Here is a 14,354-nt window from a genome sequence, read left to right on the forward strand (position 1 = left end):
TGCTCCTCTTTATGGACCTCCAACCAAATTTCTAAAATGGGGCAACACAACAGAATAGGGCCTGTTTTGCAATCCTAAAGAGATTGCCACCAGCTAAGTGAAATTATAAATTCCATTGCAATTTGCTTTTTTGTCATTGCCCACAGTTCTCAGTGCTTTGAACAATTTCGAATTCTTCTCTCTGGAGTGAAGAAACTATGACTTTGTCCTCCTTGATTATTTTGCACACATCCCATCTGATAGGAAGGATTTTTCTTTGAAACACAAAGGCCGCCAAGTGTGAAACGAAGACGATGGTCAACAAGGTGATGAGCATAGTGACTATTTTGAATGGGAATAGCTGGATGTAGGTCCCATCCACAAGAGAGCATCCTGGGTAACAGATCACCGGAGGGATCTTCAGGGCAGGCTCCCCAGCCAAGAGTCGCAGCAGAAACCCAACCAGGAACCCAATGACTGATCCATAGGTATTGGTGCTGGGAATGAAGAGGACGCAGCAGAGTTGGGGGAAGAGAAGGGCATAGACTAGCTCTCCACCAAGGAACCAGAGGTCATAAATGGAGTGGGAGTAAAATGCCAGAGCAGTGGCCATCATCCCAAATGCTACTATTGCCAGTCTCAATGCCCATAATACCTCTTTTTCTGTTGCCTGTGAAAGAGAGCGAAAATATTGGAATATATACCAACAATACACAGCTATAGCTTCTCTACCGGTAGCTTCTCCAGAATTCAGAACCCTGGAGAGTTCCTAATGACTCCACTATGAGTAGTTAAACTCTGGGTGCATCTATACCAGGCATGGGCAATCTTCGGCCCTCCAGGTGTTTTGGACTTCAACTCCCACAATTCCTAACAGCCTATCGGCTGTAATTAGAAACATTAGGTACTGCTAAAAGCAGGAGAGGTGTTTTATGACATCATAAAGAAAGAAGATCAGAAAATGCTGGGTGACCAAAAGGAAGAAGTCCTGATAGTGCTTGGTCATAGAAGATAGAGCAACAGCACTCCCTGGACTGGACTTGAGTCCAATCTTCCATGGCACCAAAAACAGCTGGACACTGAGTTGAAACAAACCACCTCCTTTTGTTTCGTCTGTCTGTGTATTGTCTATACAAAGCGGCATTGAATGTTTGCCATGTACGTGTACTGTGATCTGCTCTGAGTCCCTTTTGGGTTGAGAAGGGCGGAACATAAACAAAGTGTTATTATTATTAAGTGTTATTAAGTGTCCCACGACAGGAAAATTTCTCAGTGTGATAAGTTGGTTATTAGTCACACATCGTCAGATAAATCTTTCCAAGAAAGATCACTAACAGCTTTGCCTTTGGGTTGCCATAAGTCATAAATGACTTGAAGACACTCAACAACAACAAAAAGAACAGGTACATAGTTCTCAAGGGAAAGCATTGTTGTGATTCCTCCATTTCCAACACAATTTCTTTGCCTTTTCTATAAGGGTCAAACTAGGTGTGTTATCTATAGAGAGCATGCAAGAGGCTAACTCTTAAGTCTTGTGTGTAGAAACGTTTTGGAAGACTTCAATGAGACTTCCACTCAGTGTCAGCTGGTGTCCAATGAAGCTGATAGGGCAGGTCCATAGGGTCGATCAATCCACTATCCAACATCCTTTTTAGCGACACATACATGTACCTTCATTGTTTGAAATATAGACATTGAATAGACTCACCTTTTTCCTAAGAACTTTTCTGTAGATATTGTGTGCAAAAATGGAGCTGGCAGAAAGCAAGGCAGAATCGCCAGAAGACATAACGGCAGCTGCAATGGCACCCAGGCCACCAATGGAAACATACATCGGGCAGAGATAGTGGAGAACTAGTGGGAGGATCAGGGAAGACTCTCCTCTCTCTCTGGGAGCAGGAAGGCCATAATCTGTCTGATTCCAGTCTGAGAAAGGCAACACAGAAGGAACATACGTATTTAAAAGGGTTTGAATTCCAACTATTTCCCTATTGGCTTCCACCAGTATGTTGTTGTGGTTTGACCATTGGACTATGACTCTGGAGATTTGAAGACACTTGAAGACTTGAAGGTTCAAATCCCTTCTTAGCCATGAAACCCACTGGGTGACTTCTTTGGGCATTTGTAGATCCATTGGCATGATTCTATATTCAATATCTGGTGGAAGCTGACCATAGAATTGCACTGGAGGACCTACAACATATTTTTCCAATGCATTTAGGGCAGCAGTAAATTCAAAGGGCTGAGTGCATAGCCCACAAATGTGGAGGAATGACTTTGGGATGATGCCACATTCATATAAAACCAACACACACGTAAGGAGCCCCCAATGGCATATGGGGTTAAACCCTTGTGCCGGCAGGACTGAAGACTGACAGGTCAGAGGTTCGAATCCGGGGAGAGCATGGATGAGCTCCCTTTGTCCACTCCAGCTCCCCATGCAGGGACATGAGAGAAGCCTTCCACAAGAATGGTAAAACATCAAAACATCTGAGCATCCCCTGGGCAATGTCCTCACAGACAGCCAATTCTCTCACACTAGAAGTGACTTGCAGTTTCTCAAGTCGCTCCTGGCACACATAAAAAAAACACACACACACATGTAAAAATTTTTTTGATGACTCAATCTTGAATGTCTGTGTTATGGACATCATGTGGAAACTGCATGGCCCAAAGACCATTTAAACTTCCAAAACTCCTCATGCTTTGGTCTCCCTGCATCAAAAGAGGGAAATATGCCAAGAAGTGTGGCTGTATTTTAGGTGACCCATATATGTGATTGAATGGTCTTTATCCCCTCCCCCCCCCCCCCCCCCCCCCAGTGAAGGTGACCAAAAAAGGATGATGATAGTGATGAGTTTTATTTATAGTTTGTTCATGGTCACTGGCTTTTCTGGTTGGGAGATTATGGAGTTGCTAGGACAACTTTTCCAAGCTTTCTTTTCTTGTTTGAAGATTCTCAGTCCTCTTGTTGCTAAGGGTGCAAGACTGGCCACGTTGTTCAAATGCCCGATCACTGTCTCCCAAAGCAGTTACTCTACTTCGAACTCAAGAACGGGAAACGTAATGTTGGTGGACAGAAAAAGAGATTTAAAGATGGGCTTCAAGCCGACCTCAAAAACTGTGGCATAAACACTGAGAACTGGGAAGCCCTGGCACTTGAGCGCTCTAACTGGAGGTCAGCTGTGACCAGCAGTGCTGCAGAATACGAAGAGGCACACATGGAGGGCAAAAGGGAGAAATGTGCCAAGAGGAAGGGACATGAAGCCAACCCTGACCGGGACTGCCTTCCGTCTGGAAACCAATGTCCTCACTGCAGGAGAGCATGCGGATCAAGGATAGGGCTCCACAGCCACCTACAAACCCACCGCCAAGACACCACATCTGGAAGACCATCATCCTCGAGCTATAAGGGATCACCTAAGTAAGTAAGTAAGTAAGTAAGCAAGTAAGGGTGTATCTACACTGTAGAATTATTGCAGTTTGACACCACTTTAACTGCTGTGGCTCAAAGCTATGGAGTTATGTGACTGGTGCTTAGGTGAGGCACCATGCATCTTTGGCAGAGAAGGCTAAAGACTTTATAAAACAACAACTCCCATGATTCTATAGCTAAAGTGTTGTCAAGCTGCTTTAATTCTACAGTGTAGATGCATATGAAAAAAAAATCTTCCTCTGGCCCAGAGACTACTTCCCCATAGCAAAAATAGTCCTGCTACTGGAATACATGTCCTTGCATTAGTGGATATGGAAGAATAAGAATTCTTTGGAGAGTTCATGGAGCTCCTTAGCTTCCTACACCTGCCCACAATTGTTTTAGCAATGTGAATAAATTTGTTAAAATAATTTCCTGGAATGGTTGCCCCCCAGCCCTGCTCCTTGTCATTCCAGCAAGCTTACCTGTGGAGGCAGCAACGGCCCCAATGAGCATGGAAGGGATGGCCAAGGCAAAACAGCCCAGTCCAGAAAAATAGGAGATGAGCCTGGCTTGTTTTGTTGAAGACGCTGAGAGAACCCGCTGGAAATAGGTTTGCCATGGGATGGCACCAAGAACCTGGAGAATTAATGTAGCCTCTGTTAGAGTGCATGAAGTGACTGGAAACTTGATTTAAGGAGCAAATTTATTTATTTATTTATTTATTTATTTATTTACTTTGCTTGTATACCGCAGTTTCTCAGCCCGTAGGCGACTCAACGCAATTCACAACAAGAGCAAAAGTCAATCCAACAACATACAATATTAAAACCATTAACAGTATAAAATACAAACTAATGACATCTCAATAACAACACATTAACGTCTCGTAACTAAAATCGTGATCCAATTCGTCATCCATAATTCCGTTTCCTATATTCAGCAATGCCTTGGAAAAGGAAAGAAAACAGCATTGTAGGAATTCCATTCTAAGTTAGGAAAGATACTCAGGGTGCTGATCTAGCATAGCTGCATCTGATGAGGGTTGAATGAAAAGTAATGGCTTCACCACTACGTCTTATGTGGTCACCAGGTAATAAAAGAACAAGCAGCACTTTCCTATGTACTCACTCTACAATTGTTCTTACCAAATATAAAAAGTCATCCAGCCACCTTCCCAAATACGGCACTTCTACGTTTCCGATCCAAGGTGCTTGGAACAAATGGTGGGAAGCAGTATAAGTGATGCTTTCTGTTGCAGAGTTTACCATGGCAAAAGGGATACAAATACTCTTGTGGGAGAAAAAAACAGGAACTTGAATTACACCAATGTTTACATTTCATCTTCTGCCATCAAAAATACTCTATTTGGTTCCATGTAGACCTAAGTGGTAAACAATTCTTTACTGAATATATTATGTTTTTGGTGTTGGTGTGTCACAACCTAAGGTAAAGGTTTTAGAAGGTTTTCTGCTGTCAAGAATATATGACTAACCCAAGGTCACCCAGTGGGTTTTCATAACAGAGCAGCAAATTGAACCCTAGTCATAGTTCAAGGCTCAAACCACTCTTCATGCCAGTTTAGGAACCATATTTTGGCTAGTTCCAAAACTGGCACATTAATATTATATTATAATAAAAGGACCGAGTTGTGGCGCAGCTGGTTGGGCAGTCAACTACATTAAAATCACTACTGACTGAAAGGTCATGAGTTCGAAGCGAGGGTCGAAGTAAGCTCCCAACCCTTTGTCTTGCTTGCTGTCGACCTTTGCAGCCTGAAAGACAGTTGCATCTGTCAATTTGGAAATTAAGGTACCGGTTATGTGGGGAGGTTAATTTAACTAATTTACGATGCCATAAAAATCTCCAGCAGTGTGCAAAAAATGAGGAAGTACTCAATCGGTGTCACAAGTGGATGGTGAAGCAACAACTTCCCCAGTGGCCGGAATTCAAAGCATACCCTCATGAAGCTGGAAAGTTAAATAGCCTCTGTGTTTCTGTCTATATATGTTGTGTGTCTATGGCATTGAATGTTTGCCATGTATATGTGCATTGTGATCCGTCCCGAGTCCCCTGTGGGATGAGAAGGGCGGAATATAAATACTGTAAATAATAAAATAATGATAATAATATTATTATATTATTTTTATTACATTGCTAGCCATTCCCTGCCACGCAGTGCTTTGGCCCAGTCTGTGTATATGTGTTTTGCGTGTGTATATATGTGGTTTTGTGCATGCATTGTTATATATATATATGCTGTTTAAGTCTCTTCCACTGTGTTTTTCAGTGTTTTTATGAGTGATGGTTACTTGTTGGCCTGAGAGGTGTTTTGTGTCCAAATTTGGTGTCAATTTGCCCAGTGGGTTTTTTAGTTATGTTAATCCCACAAACAAACATTACATTTTTATTTATATAGATTATCATTGTTATTATTATTCATCAGATCCCATCGAAACAGGATCAAAGTTGGTTAGTATTGAATGGGAGGCTGTCAATGAATGCCAAGTGGTGTGGGCTATATTTCATGGGGTTGCCATAAGTCAACATATGGCTTAAAGGCACACACAGTACATATCACAGTTTCCCCTTCACAGGTATCACCTGGATAGCAAAATGGGCCAGATCCATATGTCATGCACTTCTATACACTGACGCCCTTTCACATTGTGCAATTATAGCAATACAATTCCATTTTAACTGCCATTGCAACATCCTATGCAATCCTGGGATTTGCAATATTGCGACCAGGCATTTATTTATTTGGTGCACTTGTTAGCCGCCATTCTCAGCCCTTTAGGGCGACTCATGGCGCCCTAAAGAATTCTAGTCCTTAGAATTCTAGTCCTTCAATAAACTGCAAACACCAGGGTTCCATGGGATGCTGCCATTGTAGTTGAAGTGGAATTGCTATACTATAATTGTGAAGTGGGGAAGGGCTCTGAAGATGCATTGCATTTCTGTTTCAATTCTTGTTAGTATCTTATCTTAATCGCAGTCTGGGTGTGATCTTGGACTCATCGCTGAGCCTGGAACCCCAGGTTTCAGCGGTGACCAGGGGAGCATTAGCACAATTTAAACTAGTGCGCCAGCTGCACCTGTACCTTGGGAAGTCTGACTTGGCCACGGTAGTCCATGCTCTGGTTACATCCTGTATAGACAACTGCAACGCTCTCTACGTGGGGTTGCCTCTGAAGACTGCTCGGAAGCTTCAAATGATCCAACGAGTGGCAGCCAGGATGCTAACAGGAGCGGCACTCAGGGAGCATACAACTCCTCTGTTGCGCCAGCTCCACTGGCTGCCAATTTGCTACCGGGCACAATTCAAAGTGCTGGCTTTAGCCTTTAAAGCCCTAAACGGTTCTGGCCCGACCTATCTGTCCGAACGCATCTCCTCCTATGAACTAGTTAGGACGTTAAGATCGTCTGGGGAGGCCCTGCTCTCGGTCCCGCCGGCTTCACAAGCACGCCTGGCGGGGACGAGAGACAGGGCCTTCTCAGTAGTGGCCCCTCGGCTGTGGAACGCCCTTCCTACAGACATTAGATCGGCCCCCTCCTTATTGGCATTCAGGAAGAGAGTGAAGACCTGGCTCTTCGAACAGGCTTTCAACTAAGCAGTGCAATTGATTGATTACTGGAATATGGATTAATGGACAACGAGATCGGATGCTGATTCTATTGATGAGACGTGATGGAGTGTTGTTTTCCTGTATTGTTGTTTTGATGTTCTGATGATAATTAATTGATATTACTGTTTTAAATTATTAATGATTTTGTACTGTATTGTTGATACTGGTTGTTAACCGCTCTGAGTCGCCTGATGGCTGAGAAGAGCGGTATACAAGTGAAGTAAATAAATAAATAAATTTATCTACATAGATAGACAGAAAGGTGGAGATTAAGACAAGATGAAAACAGGAAACCATGGATAAAGTGAACTCTACTGAAATGAAAGACTTCTTCTAGAGGTCACTATAGAGTTATTCTGGAGGACTTAGAAAATTCATAGAAGGGATATATTTTCTTGGATGTGGGTAAGTGAAACTGCAGGTTCCTCTTTGCGGGATGTGATCCACTACTATGGCTTTGAATGTAGTCCCAAATGTATTCCCTGGGATAGGCAATTTCTAGCTATTGCTATCCATCAGAGACCCACAGACATCGAGTACCTTTACAACATAGTAATACTAGAACTCACCAGGCTGACTGTTATAAAAATCAGTTGCACGACATCTGTATATGCAACTGAGTACAAGCCTCCTAGCAAAGTGTAGATGATAACTGTGCATGCAGAGAAAATGATGGCTAAATAACCTTCGATATCCAAAATGACCTTTATGGTTGCTCCTGTGAAAAAATACAATCTTGAGATATAGAAAATATTTCAGTGTTAGACAATTTCCTATATAGATCTGTATACACAGATCCAGTATCCATGGATTCAACAATCCATGGCTTGACAATATTAAAAAAGAATGGTGGGTTGTGGTGAGTTTTCCAAGCTGTATGGCCATGTTCCAGAAACATTCTCTCCTGACATTTTGCCCACATCTATGGCAGGTATTCTCAGAGGTTGTGAGGTATGATGGAAACGAGGCAAGTGAGGTTTATATATCTGTGGAATGGGAGGGTGGGAGAAAGAACTATTGTCTGTTTGAGGCAAGTGTGAATGTTGCAATTGGCTACCTTGATTAGCATTGAATGGCCTTGCAGCTTCAGAGCCTGGCTGCTTCTTGCATGGGGGAATCCTTTGTTGGGAGTAGTTAGCTGGCCCTAATTGTTTTCTGTCTGGAATTCCCAGTGATTCAGGCCATGAAAGCCTTTGACAACATATTCAAAAAATCTATTTAAAAAATCTTGATTTTGCCTTTTTATACAAGGAACACCATTTTACGGTGCCATTGAATATAATGGGACTTGGTATCCATGAAGGATCCTGGAACCAAATCCCAGGAGGTACGAAGAATCCACTGTATACATTGGGCATGTAAAATAATTGTTCCTTAGCAATATAAACAGAAGAACTGACCAAGATGTCCTTTTCCACCGTATATGTTGAATCACAGCTCTGAAGGGCTAATATGACCAAAGCCTGAAATATCTTGGGAAATGAATTCCAAATCTTCTGGAAAAGGCCAGCTTTGATGATAATTTTCTAGAGCAGTCCTCTGGTGGCATAGTGGATTAAACCACTGAGCTACTGAACTTGCTGGCCGAAAGGTCGCAGGTTCGAATCCAGGGAGTGGGGTGAGTTCCCACTGTTAGGCCCAGCTTCTGCCAGTCTAGCAGTTCAAAAACATGTAAATTTGTGTAGATCAATAGGTACTGCTTTGGCATGCCAGCCACATGACCTAGGAGCTGTCTACGGACAATGTCGGCTCTTTGGCTTAGAAATTGAGATGAGCACCAACTCCCAGAGTCAGACATAACTAGACTTAATGTCAAAGAGAAACCTTTACCTTTACTTACCTTTACCAATTTGAGTGACATTCATATGGGGTGCATCCACACTGTCGAATAAATGCAGTTTGACACTTTAACTGCCATGACTCAGTACTATGGAATCATGGGAGTTGCAGTTTGGAGAGGCACCAGAATTCTTTGGCAGAGAAGGCTAAAGATCTTGTAAAGATCCTATCATTCCATAGCATTGAGTCATGGCAGTGACAAGTAGTGTCAAACTGTATTGATTCGACAGCAGATGCACCCATAGTTAAACACAACAAGAAAGGTTCCAAGTTGAGTAAAGCTTGTGGAAGACATTGCAAACATTCTCAGAAAAAAACAAAGGAGTGAGTTACCCAAAGAAGCAAGGATAGCTGCAAACCAAAAGATGTCAGCAATCAATGGTGGGATAAATAAGAGACTTGTCATCACATTGCCGTAGGCTTCTTGGATTGGGTCCATCATAGTCACATAACTCTTCTCTCTCATTGGATTGACAAAGAAGAACCCTCCTGTTTAAAAGAACAGCAGCACCACAATCAGTTTTCTGAGCACGGTACTTGGGAAAGTCAATGTGTGCAAGATTTTTCGGAATTTCCAGTTTGAAGCTGTGGAACTACATTTGCTAATATTTACCAACAAGAAGGGATACAGCAAATCCAACTGGGGCTTGAACCCACAGTAGTCCTCTCGAAGGAAGATAGACTATTTCAGCAGTGCCATTGATATATGCACCTCCAACCCATGTTGCTAGGAAAAACAAGAAAGAAAGGAATGAGATACCAATGGACATGGATGGAATGATATACAATAAACGTGAGAGTGACTGATATTGTTGATATTTTCCAATTCTGTTCTAAATTTATTTTAGTTCTGGAGACTTTGATCTATAATTATCATGTTGTATTTAAATAATCAGGCACAAATGGCAATAAAATAAATAAACAGAGAGCATATATACTGTTAGAGGCACAGGATCAGCATATCTCTTTGAGATGTCAAAGATGAGGGGTCTGTATAGATCAGGCACGGGGAAAATGTGTCCCTTGGGTCACATATGGGTCACATAACTTTTTCGACGTATGACGCCACCTACATACGTATAATGCCCCATAAAGCCTATAAAGCCCTAAACGGTTCTGGCCCAATTTACCTCCCCTTAAGAACCATCTAGGACTTTAAGATCGTCTGGGGAGGCCCTGTTCTAGATCACAAGTATGTTTGGCGGGGATGAGGGACAGGGCATTCTCTGTGGTGGCCCCTCAGCTATGGAAGGCCCTCCCTAAGGAGAATAGATCAGCTCTCTCACTGTTAATATTTTGGAGACAAGTTAAGACATGGTTATATGAGCAAGCATTTACAAATGCAGAGTAACTGAAAGAGGAAATGGAATCACTCGACAATGGAACTTGGACAGCGTTATTTAACTACGGGACGCTGATGATAATGATGTTGGTTTTTATTGTTTTTATTGCTTCTATCGTGGTTTTATACTGTTTTAATGTTTAATTTGTATTTTGTTGTTATGTGTACTGACGTGTTGTAAACCGCCTTGAGTTGCCATTAAGGCTGAGAAAGGCGGTGTACAAGTATAGTAAGTAAGTAAGTAAGTAAGTAAATAAATAAATAAATAAATAAATTACTATGACAGAAAGACAGGATAAAATAGTACAGAGGTTTCCACAAAATTTGCATGTGCTAGTTACATAAGTTGTTATAATTTATAGTAACCTCCCCACCCCACATAGCTTGGGAAACTATATCCATGGTTTCACTTATCCTCTCATGGAGAAAATTGTTCCTCAGAGAATTTGCTAGGTTGCCCAGTTTGATTCTATGGTATTCTCTGTTGGAGCATGTAAGAAATAAGTTTGTGTGTGTGTGTGTCAACTATAAAATAAAATGCATTAAGATGATTGGTTGGGCTATGCCCAAGGAGCTAGCTGAGCCTGGGAGTTTTGGCTACTGTTACATTTTTTTCAATCTTGAGCTGTGCCGATGCTCGCAGAGAGACAGAGACAGTTTGAAGTGTGCTCTTGCTTCATGAGCTACTGGAAGGAGTTTTTCCACATGGACAAAGAAAGACCATTTTAAATCTCTCTAAAAGGACATTAGGTGAGTTAATGCGACTGATCGCATGATTGTACATATGTTGTTCTGTATTACGAAGAGTAAACTACTTGTTCTTTATTGATCATCTGCATGGCATATTTTCTTTCTCTGGCAAGACAGTATGTGGACTGATCAAATGTGAACTACATATGGTTTATTTTAGATTATGCCACATGCTCCCTCTAGAACAGTGGTTTCCAACCTGTGGTCTGTGGACCACCAGTGGTCTGCAAGAACTAAAATATGGTCCATGGCCTCACTGTTACTATACCAATACAACAAGAGTGACTGGTCTGGTGAAACCCTCTTATAGCTCTGAGGCTTAATACATATGGTTTTCCATGGGCAAGCAGATGGCGACTACTGGATGGCATATGTTCTCTATCAGAAATGAGAGATGATGTTTGTCCAATACAATTTTCTTAATCAGCACCCCAAATAACCAAACTGAATCTAAAGTTGACCAAAAACTTATTCGTAACCCTTTTGGTACTAATGTTGGAGAGTTGTCCCTGGTCAAAAAAAGGTTGGGAATCACGGTCCTAGAATTTAGCAATGAATTGGATAAGTGCACCTAGCAAATTCCTAGAAAGGATATCTCTTTAGCAATCTCTACATCACTGTTTCTCAACCTTCCTAATGCCACCACCGCTTAATACAGTTCCTTACGTTGTGGTGATCCCCAAACATAAAATTGTTTTCATTGCTACTTCCTAACTGTAATTTTGCTACTGTTATGAATTGTAATGTAAATATTTGATATGCAGGATGTGTTCTCATTCACTGGACCAAATTGTGCACAAATACTCAATATGCCCAAATTTGAATACTGGTGGGGTTGGGCTAAAATAGACCTTGACATTTGGATGTTGTAGTTGCTGGGATTTATAGTTCACCTACAATCAAAGAACATTCTGAACCCCACCAATGATAAAATCTGGCCAAATTTCCCACTCCAAGATGTGATTTTTCTCCTATTCAAGAAAACCTTTCCAAGTTATCAACATTTCAAAAGTACTTCTTACTTACCAGTTGCTGTGAAAAGTCCAAGCCAAAAGTTCATGTTTCTTCCTCCCACTATGGCTACTTCACTGGGCTTCTTGGTCTTTTGTTTCTTGCTTCTCCGGGAAGCCCATATTCCAATTGCTAAAGTCATGGCATAAAATAAAACCAAAGCGATCAAGCCACTTATATTCAGTGCCATCCTCTTTGGATTGCAGAACGTGCAAATTTCCAAGAGTGATCCAGAATTCAAAAGCCAAACATGTGTGGCTTATTGGAAGAATCTGCACCATGAACCAACTCACAATTAATAATGGAATGGCTGGACTCAGAAACTGTGTGGAAACGGTGACCAAAATAACTCCAGTCTTGCTCTCAAGGCATAAACTCTACCCTACTCAGCTTAGACAAAACAATTCTGCACTGTCTTTAAGCAATAACAATGTTTGAAAATAACAAGGATGGCACACAGGCATAAAAAATATGCACGTATCATCTTGTTCGATAAATGTCATTTCTAGAAATTACAATATGACTCCCATGTTGTAAGGGGCTGTGGTGGCGCAATGGATAAACTGCTGAGTTGGTGAACTTGCTGACCAGAAGGTCTGAATCCATGGGACGAGTGAGCTCCCAGTGTTATCCCCAGCTTCTACCAACCTAGCAGTTGGAAAACATGCAAATGTGAGTAGATCAATAGGCACTGCCTCGGCAGGAAGGTAAATTGCACACAATGCTGTCTTGCCAGCCACATGATCTAGAAGGTGATGAGACTGTTTTATTGTTTTAATGCTCATTGATGTATTGTTTTAATTATGATTTATGTTTAAGTGTGGTTTTACTATTGTAATTGTTTGTATTGGCATTGTATCGGTGCCCAATGTAAGGCATTGAATTTTGCCATTATTTATGTGTAAACCGCTTTGAGTCCGTCCCCCCCTCCCAAGAGTGAGTAAGGTGGTATATAAATACTGTAAATAAATAAAATAATAAATAAGGTGTCTATGGACAATGCAGGCTCTTTGGCTTAGAAATGAAGATGAACAAATAATGGACATGGACAGACTGACCTTCTACCTGAAAGAATCAGGGGGAAAACCTGTAAGGCCCACAGACCTTAAATAAGCCACACTTTCTCAGTCTCAAAACGAGGCAACAGTAAAAATTTCCTCTGAACAGATTTTGCCAAGAAATCACCATGATAGGGCCACATCAGGGTTGCCAGAAATCAGAACACCTTGAGGGCACTCCACAACCAGTGTTATTTAATGATTTTCTACTGTTAATAAACCATTTCTTTAATGTGGTGCTTTTAAATTATGTTTGAGAGGTTACTATTAGGTTTTAATTGGTACTTTAGTTCTGCCTCCTTGGGACCCACTTAAAGAGAAAGGGAGCAAATAACTGTAAAATCTTAAATGGGGAGTTGCATTCCTGCAAGAGAACTCACCATATATACTCATGAATAAGTCAACTTTGTGTATAAGTCAAGGGTGGCTTTTGAGGCAAAAATTACCCATTTTGATCTGTCAAGTGTCATTCTGTGGAGATCACATTTGAGGGAGAACACCAAAAAACCTCTGCTGCTGCTGTCATTCTCCTGCCAAATCTGTGGTGCAGGCATCTGGGAGCTAGCTGCATTAAATCATTACTTTCCGAGAGGTCATGAGTTCGAAGCCAGCCCAGATTGGAGTGAGCTTCCGACCATTCATCTTGCTTGCTGTCAACCTATGCAGCCCGGAAGATAGTTGCATCTGTCAAGCAGGGGAGGCTAATTTAACTAATTTATGACACCATAAAACCTTCCAGCACCGTGCAGAAGAATGAGGAAATACTCAAACCAAGGACTCGGTGTCACAATGGACGGTGAAGCAGCAGTTCTCCCTTGGGCCGGAACTGAGTTGGAATCCAGCATACCCTTATGAAGCCAGAAAAAGCTTGGGCAGAGCTGGAATGTTAAATTGCCTCTGCGTCTGTCTATATATGTTCTTATGTCTAACTAGCATTGAATGTTTGTCAGGTATATGTGTATTGTTATTTGCCCTGAGTCCCCTGAGGGGTGAGAAGGATGGAATATAATTACTGTAAATAAATAAATAAATAAATAAATAAATATTAAAAGTAGAGTTGACCAGTATCTGTTTTAGGTTCTTCCAGAATAGACTAAGCTTGTGGCAGAAAATATCATGGTTCCTTATTTTGATAAGAGCTAAGCTGTACATGTTGTCATACATGTTGTCCCATGGATAAGTGGACACAGGTTTAGGTCCAGGTTTTTTAAATCTAAAATTTCCATACTTAGATATGAAAAATCAGAACTGGGTAGTTCCATAGTGTCTGTGTCCAGGATAGGGTTGCTCTTGCCATTGGACTCTCAATTCAGTATGACAGATGAACAAAC

General features: G+C 41.5%; 1 protein-coding gene across 1 annotated transcript; it reads right to left on the minus strand.

The window, feature by feature from the left end:
- Positions 1-133: 133 nt before the first annotated feature.
- Positions 134-12,155, minus strand: LOC132770280 (high affinity choline transporter 1-like). Its single transcript, XM_067466218.1, has 8 exons — positions 11,981-12,155; positions 9,476-9,589; positions 9,196-9,351; positions 7,593-7,741; positions 4,543-4,686; positions 3,880-4,033; positions 1,688-1,905; positions 134-649 (listed from the first exon to the last, which is right to left on the minus strand). The coding sequence occupies exons 1-8, from the start codon at positions 12,153-12,155 to the stop codon at positions 134-136; spliced, it is 1,626 nt and encodes a 541-aa protein (XP_067322319.1).
- Between the last annotated feature and the right edge of the window lie 2,199 nt (positions 12,156-14,354).

The sequence above is a fragment of the Anolis sagrei genome, chromosome 3 (genome assembly GCF_037176765.1).
Source record: "Anolis sagrei isolate rAnoSag1 chromosome 3, rAnoSag1.mat, whole genome shotgun sequence".
In the NCBI taxonomy this organism is placed as follows: domain Eukaryota; kingdom Metazoa; phylum Chordata; class Lepidosauria; order Squamata; family Dactyloidae; genus Anolis; species Anolis sagrei.

Excerpts from the sequence above, each read along its gene's own strand:
- LOC132770280 (XM_067466218.1), bottom strand. The coding sequence starts at position 12,155 with ATGGCACTGAATATAAGTGGCTTGATCGCTTTGGTTTTATTTTATGCC. Across the intron at positions 7,742-9,195 it reads AGCTATCCTTGCTTCTTTGG|GAGCAACCATAAAGGTCATT; the intron begins GTAACTCACTCC and ends ATTTTTTCACAG. Across the intron at positions 4,034-4,542 it reads TGGATGACTTTTTATATTTG|GTTCTTGGTGCCATCCCATG; the intron begins GTAAGAACAATT and ends TTAATTCTCCAG.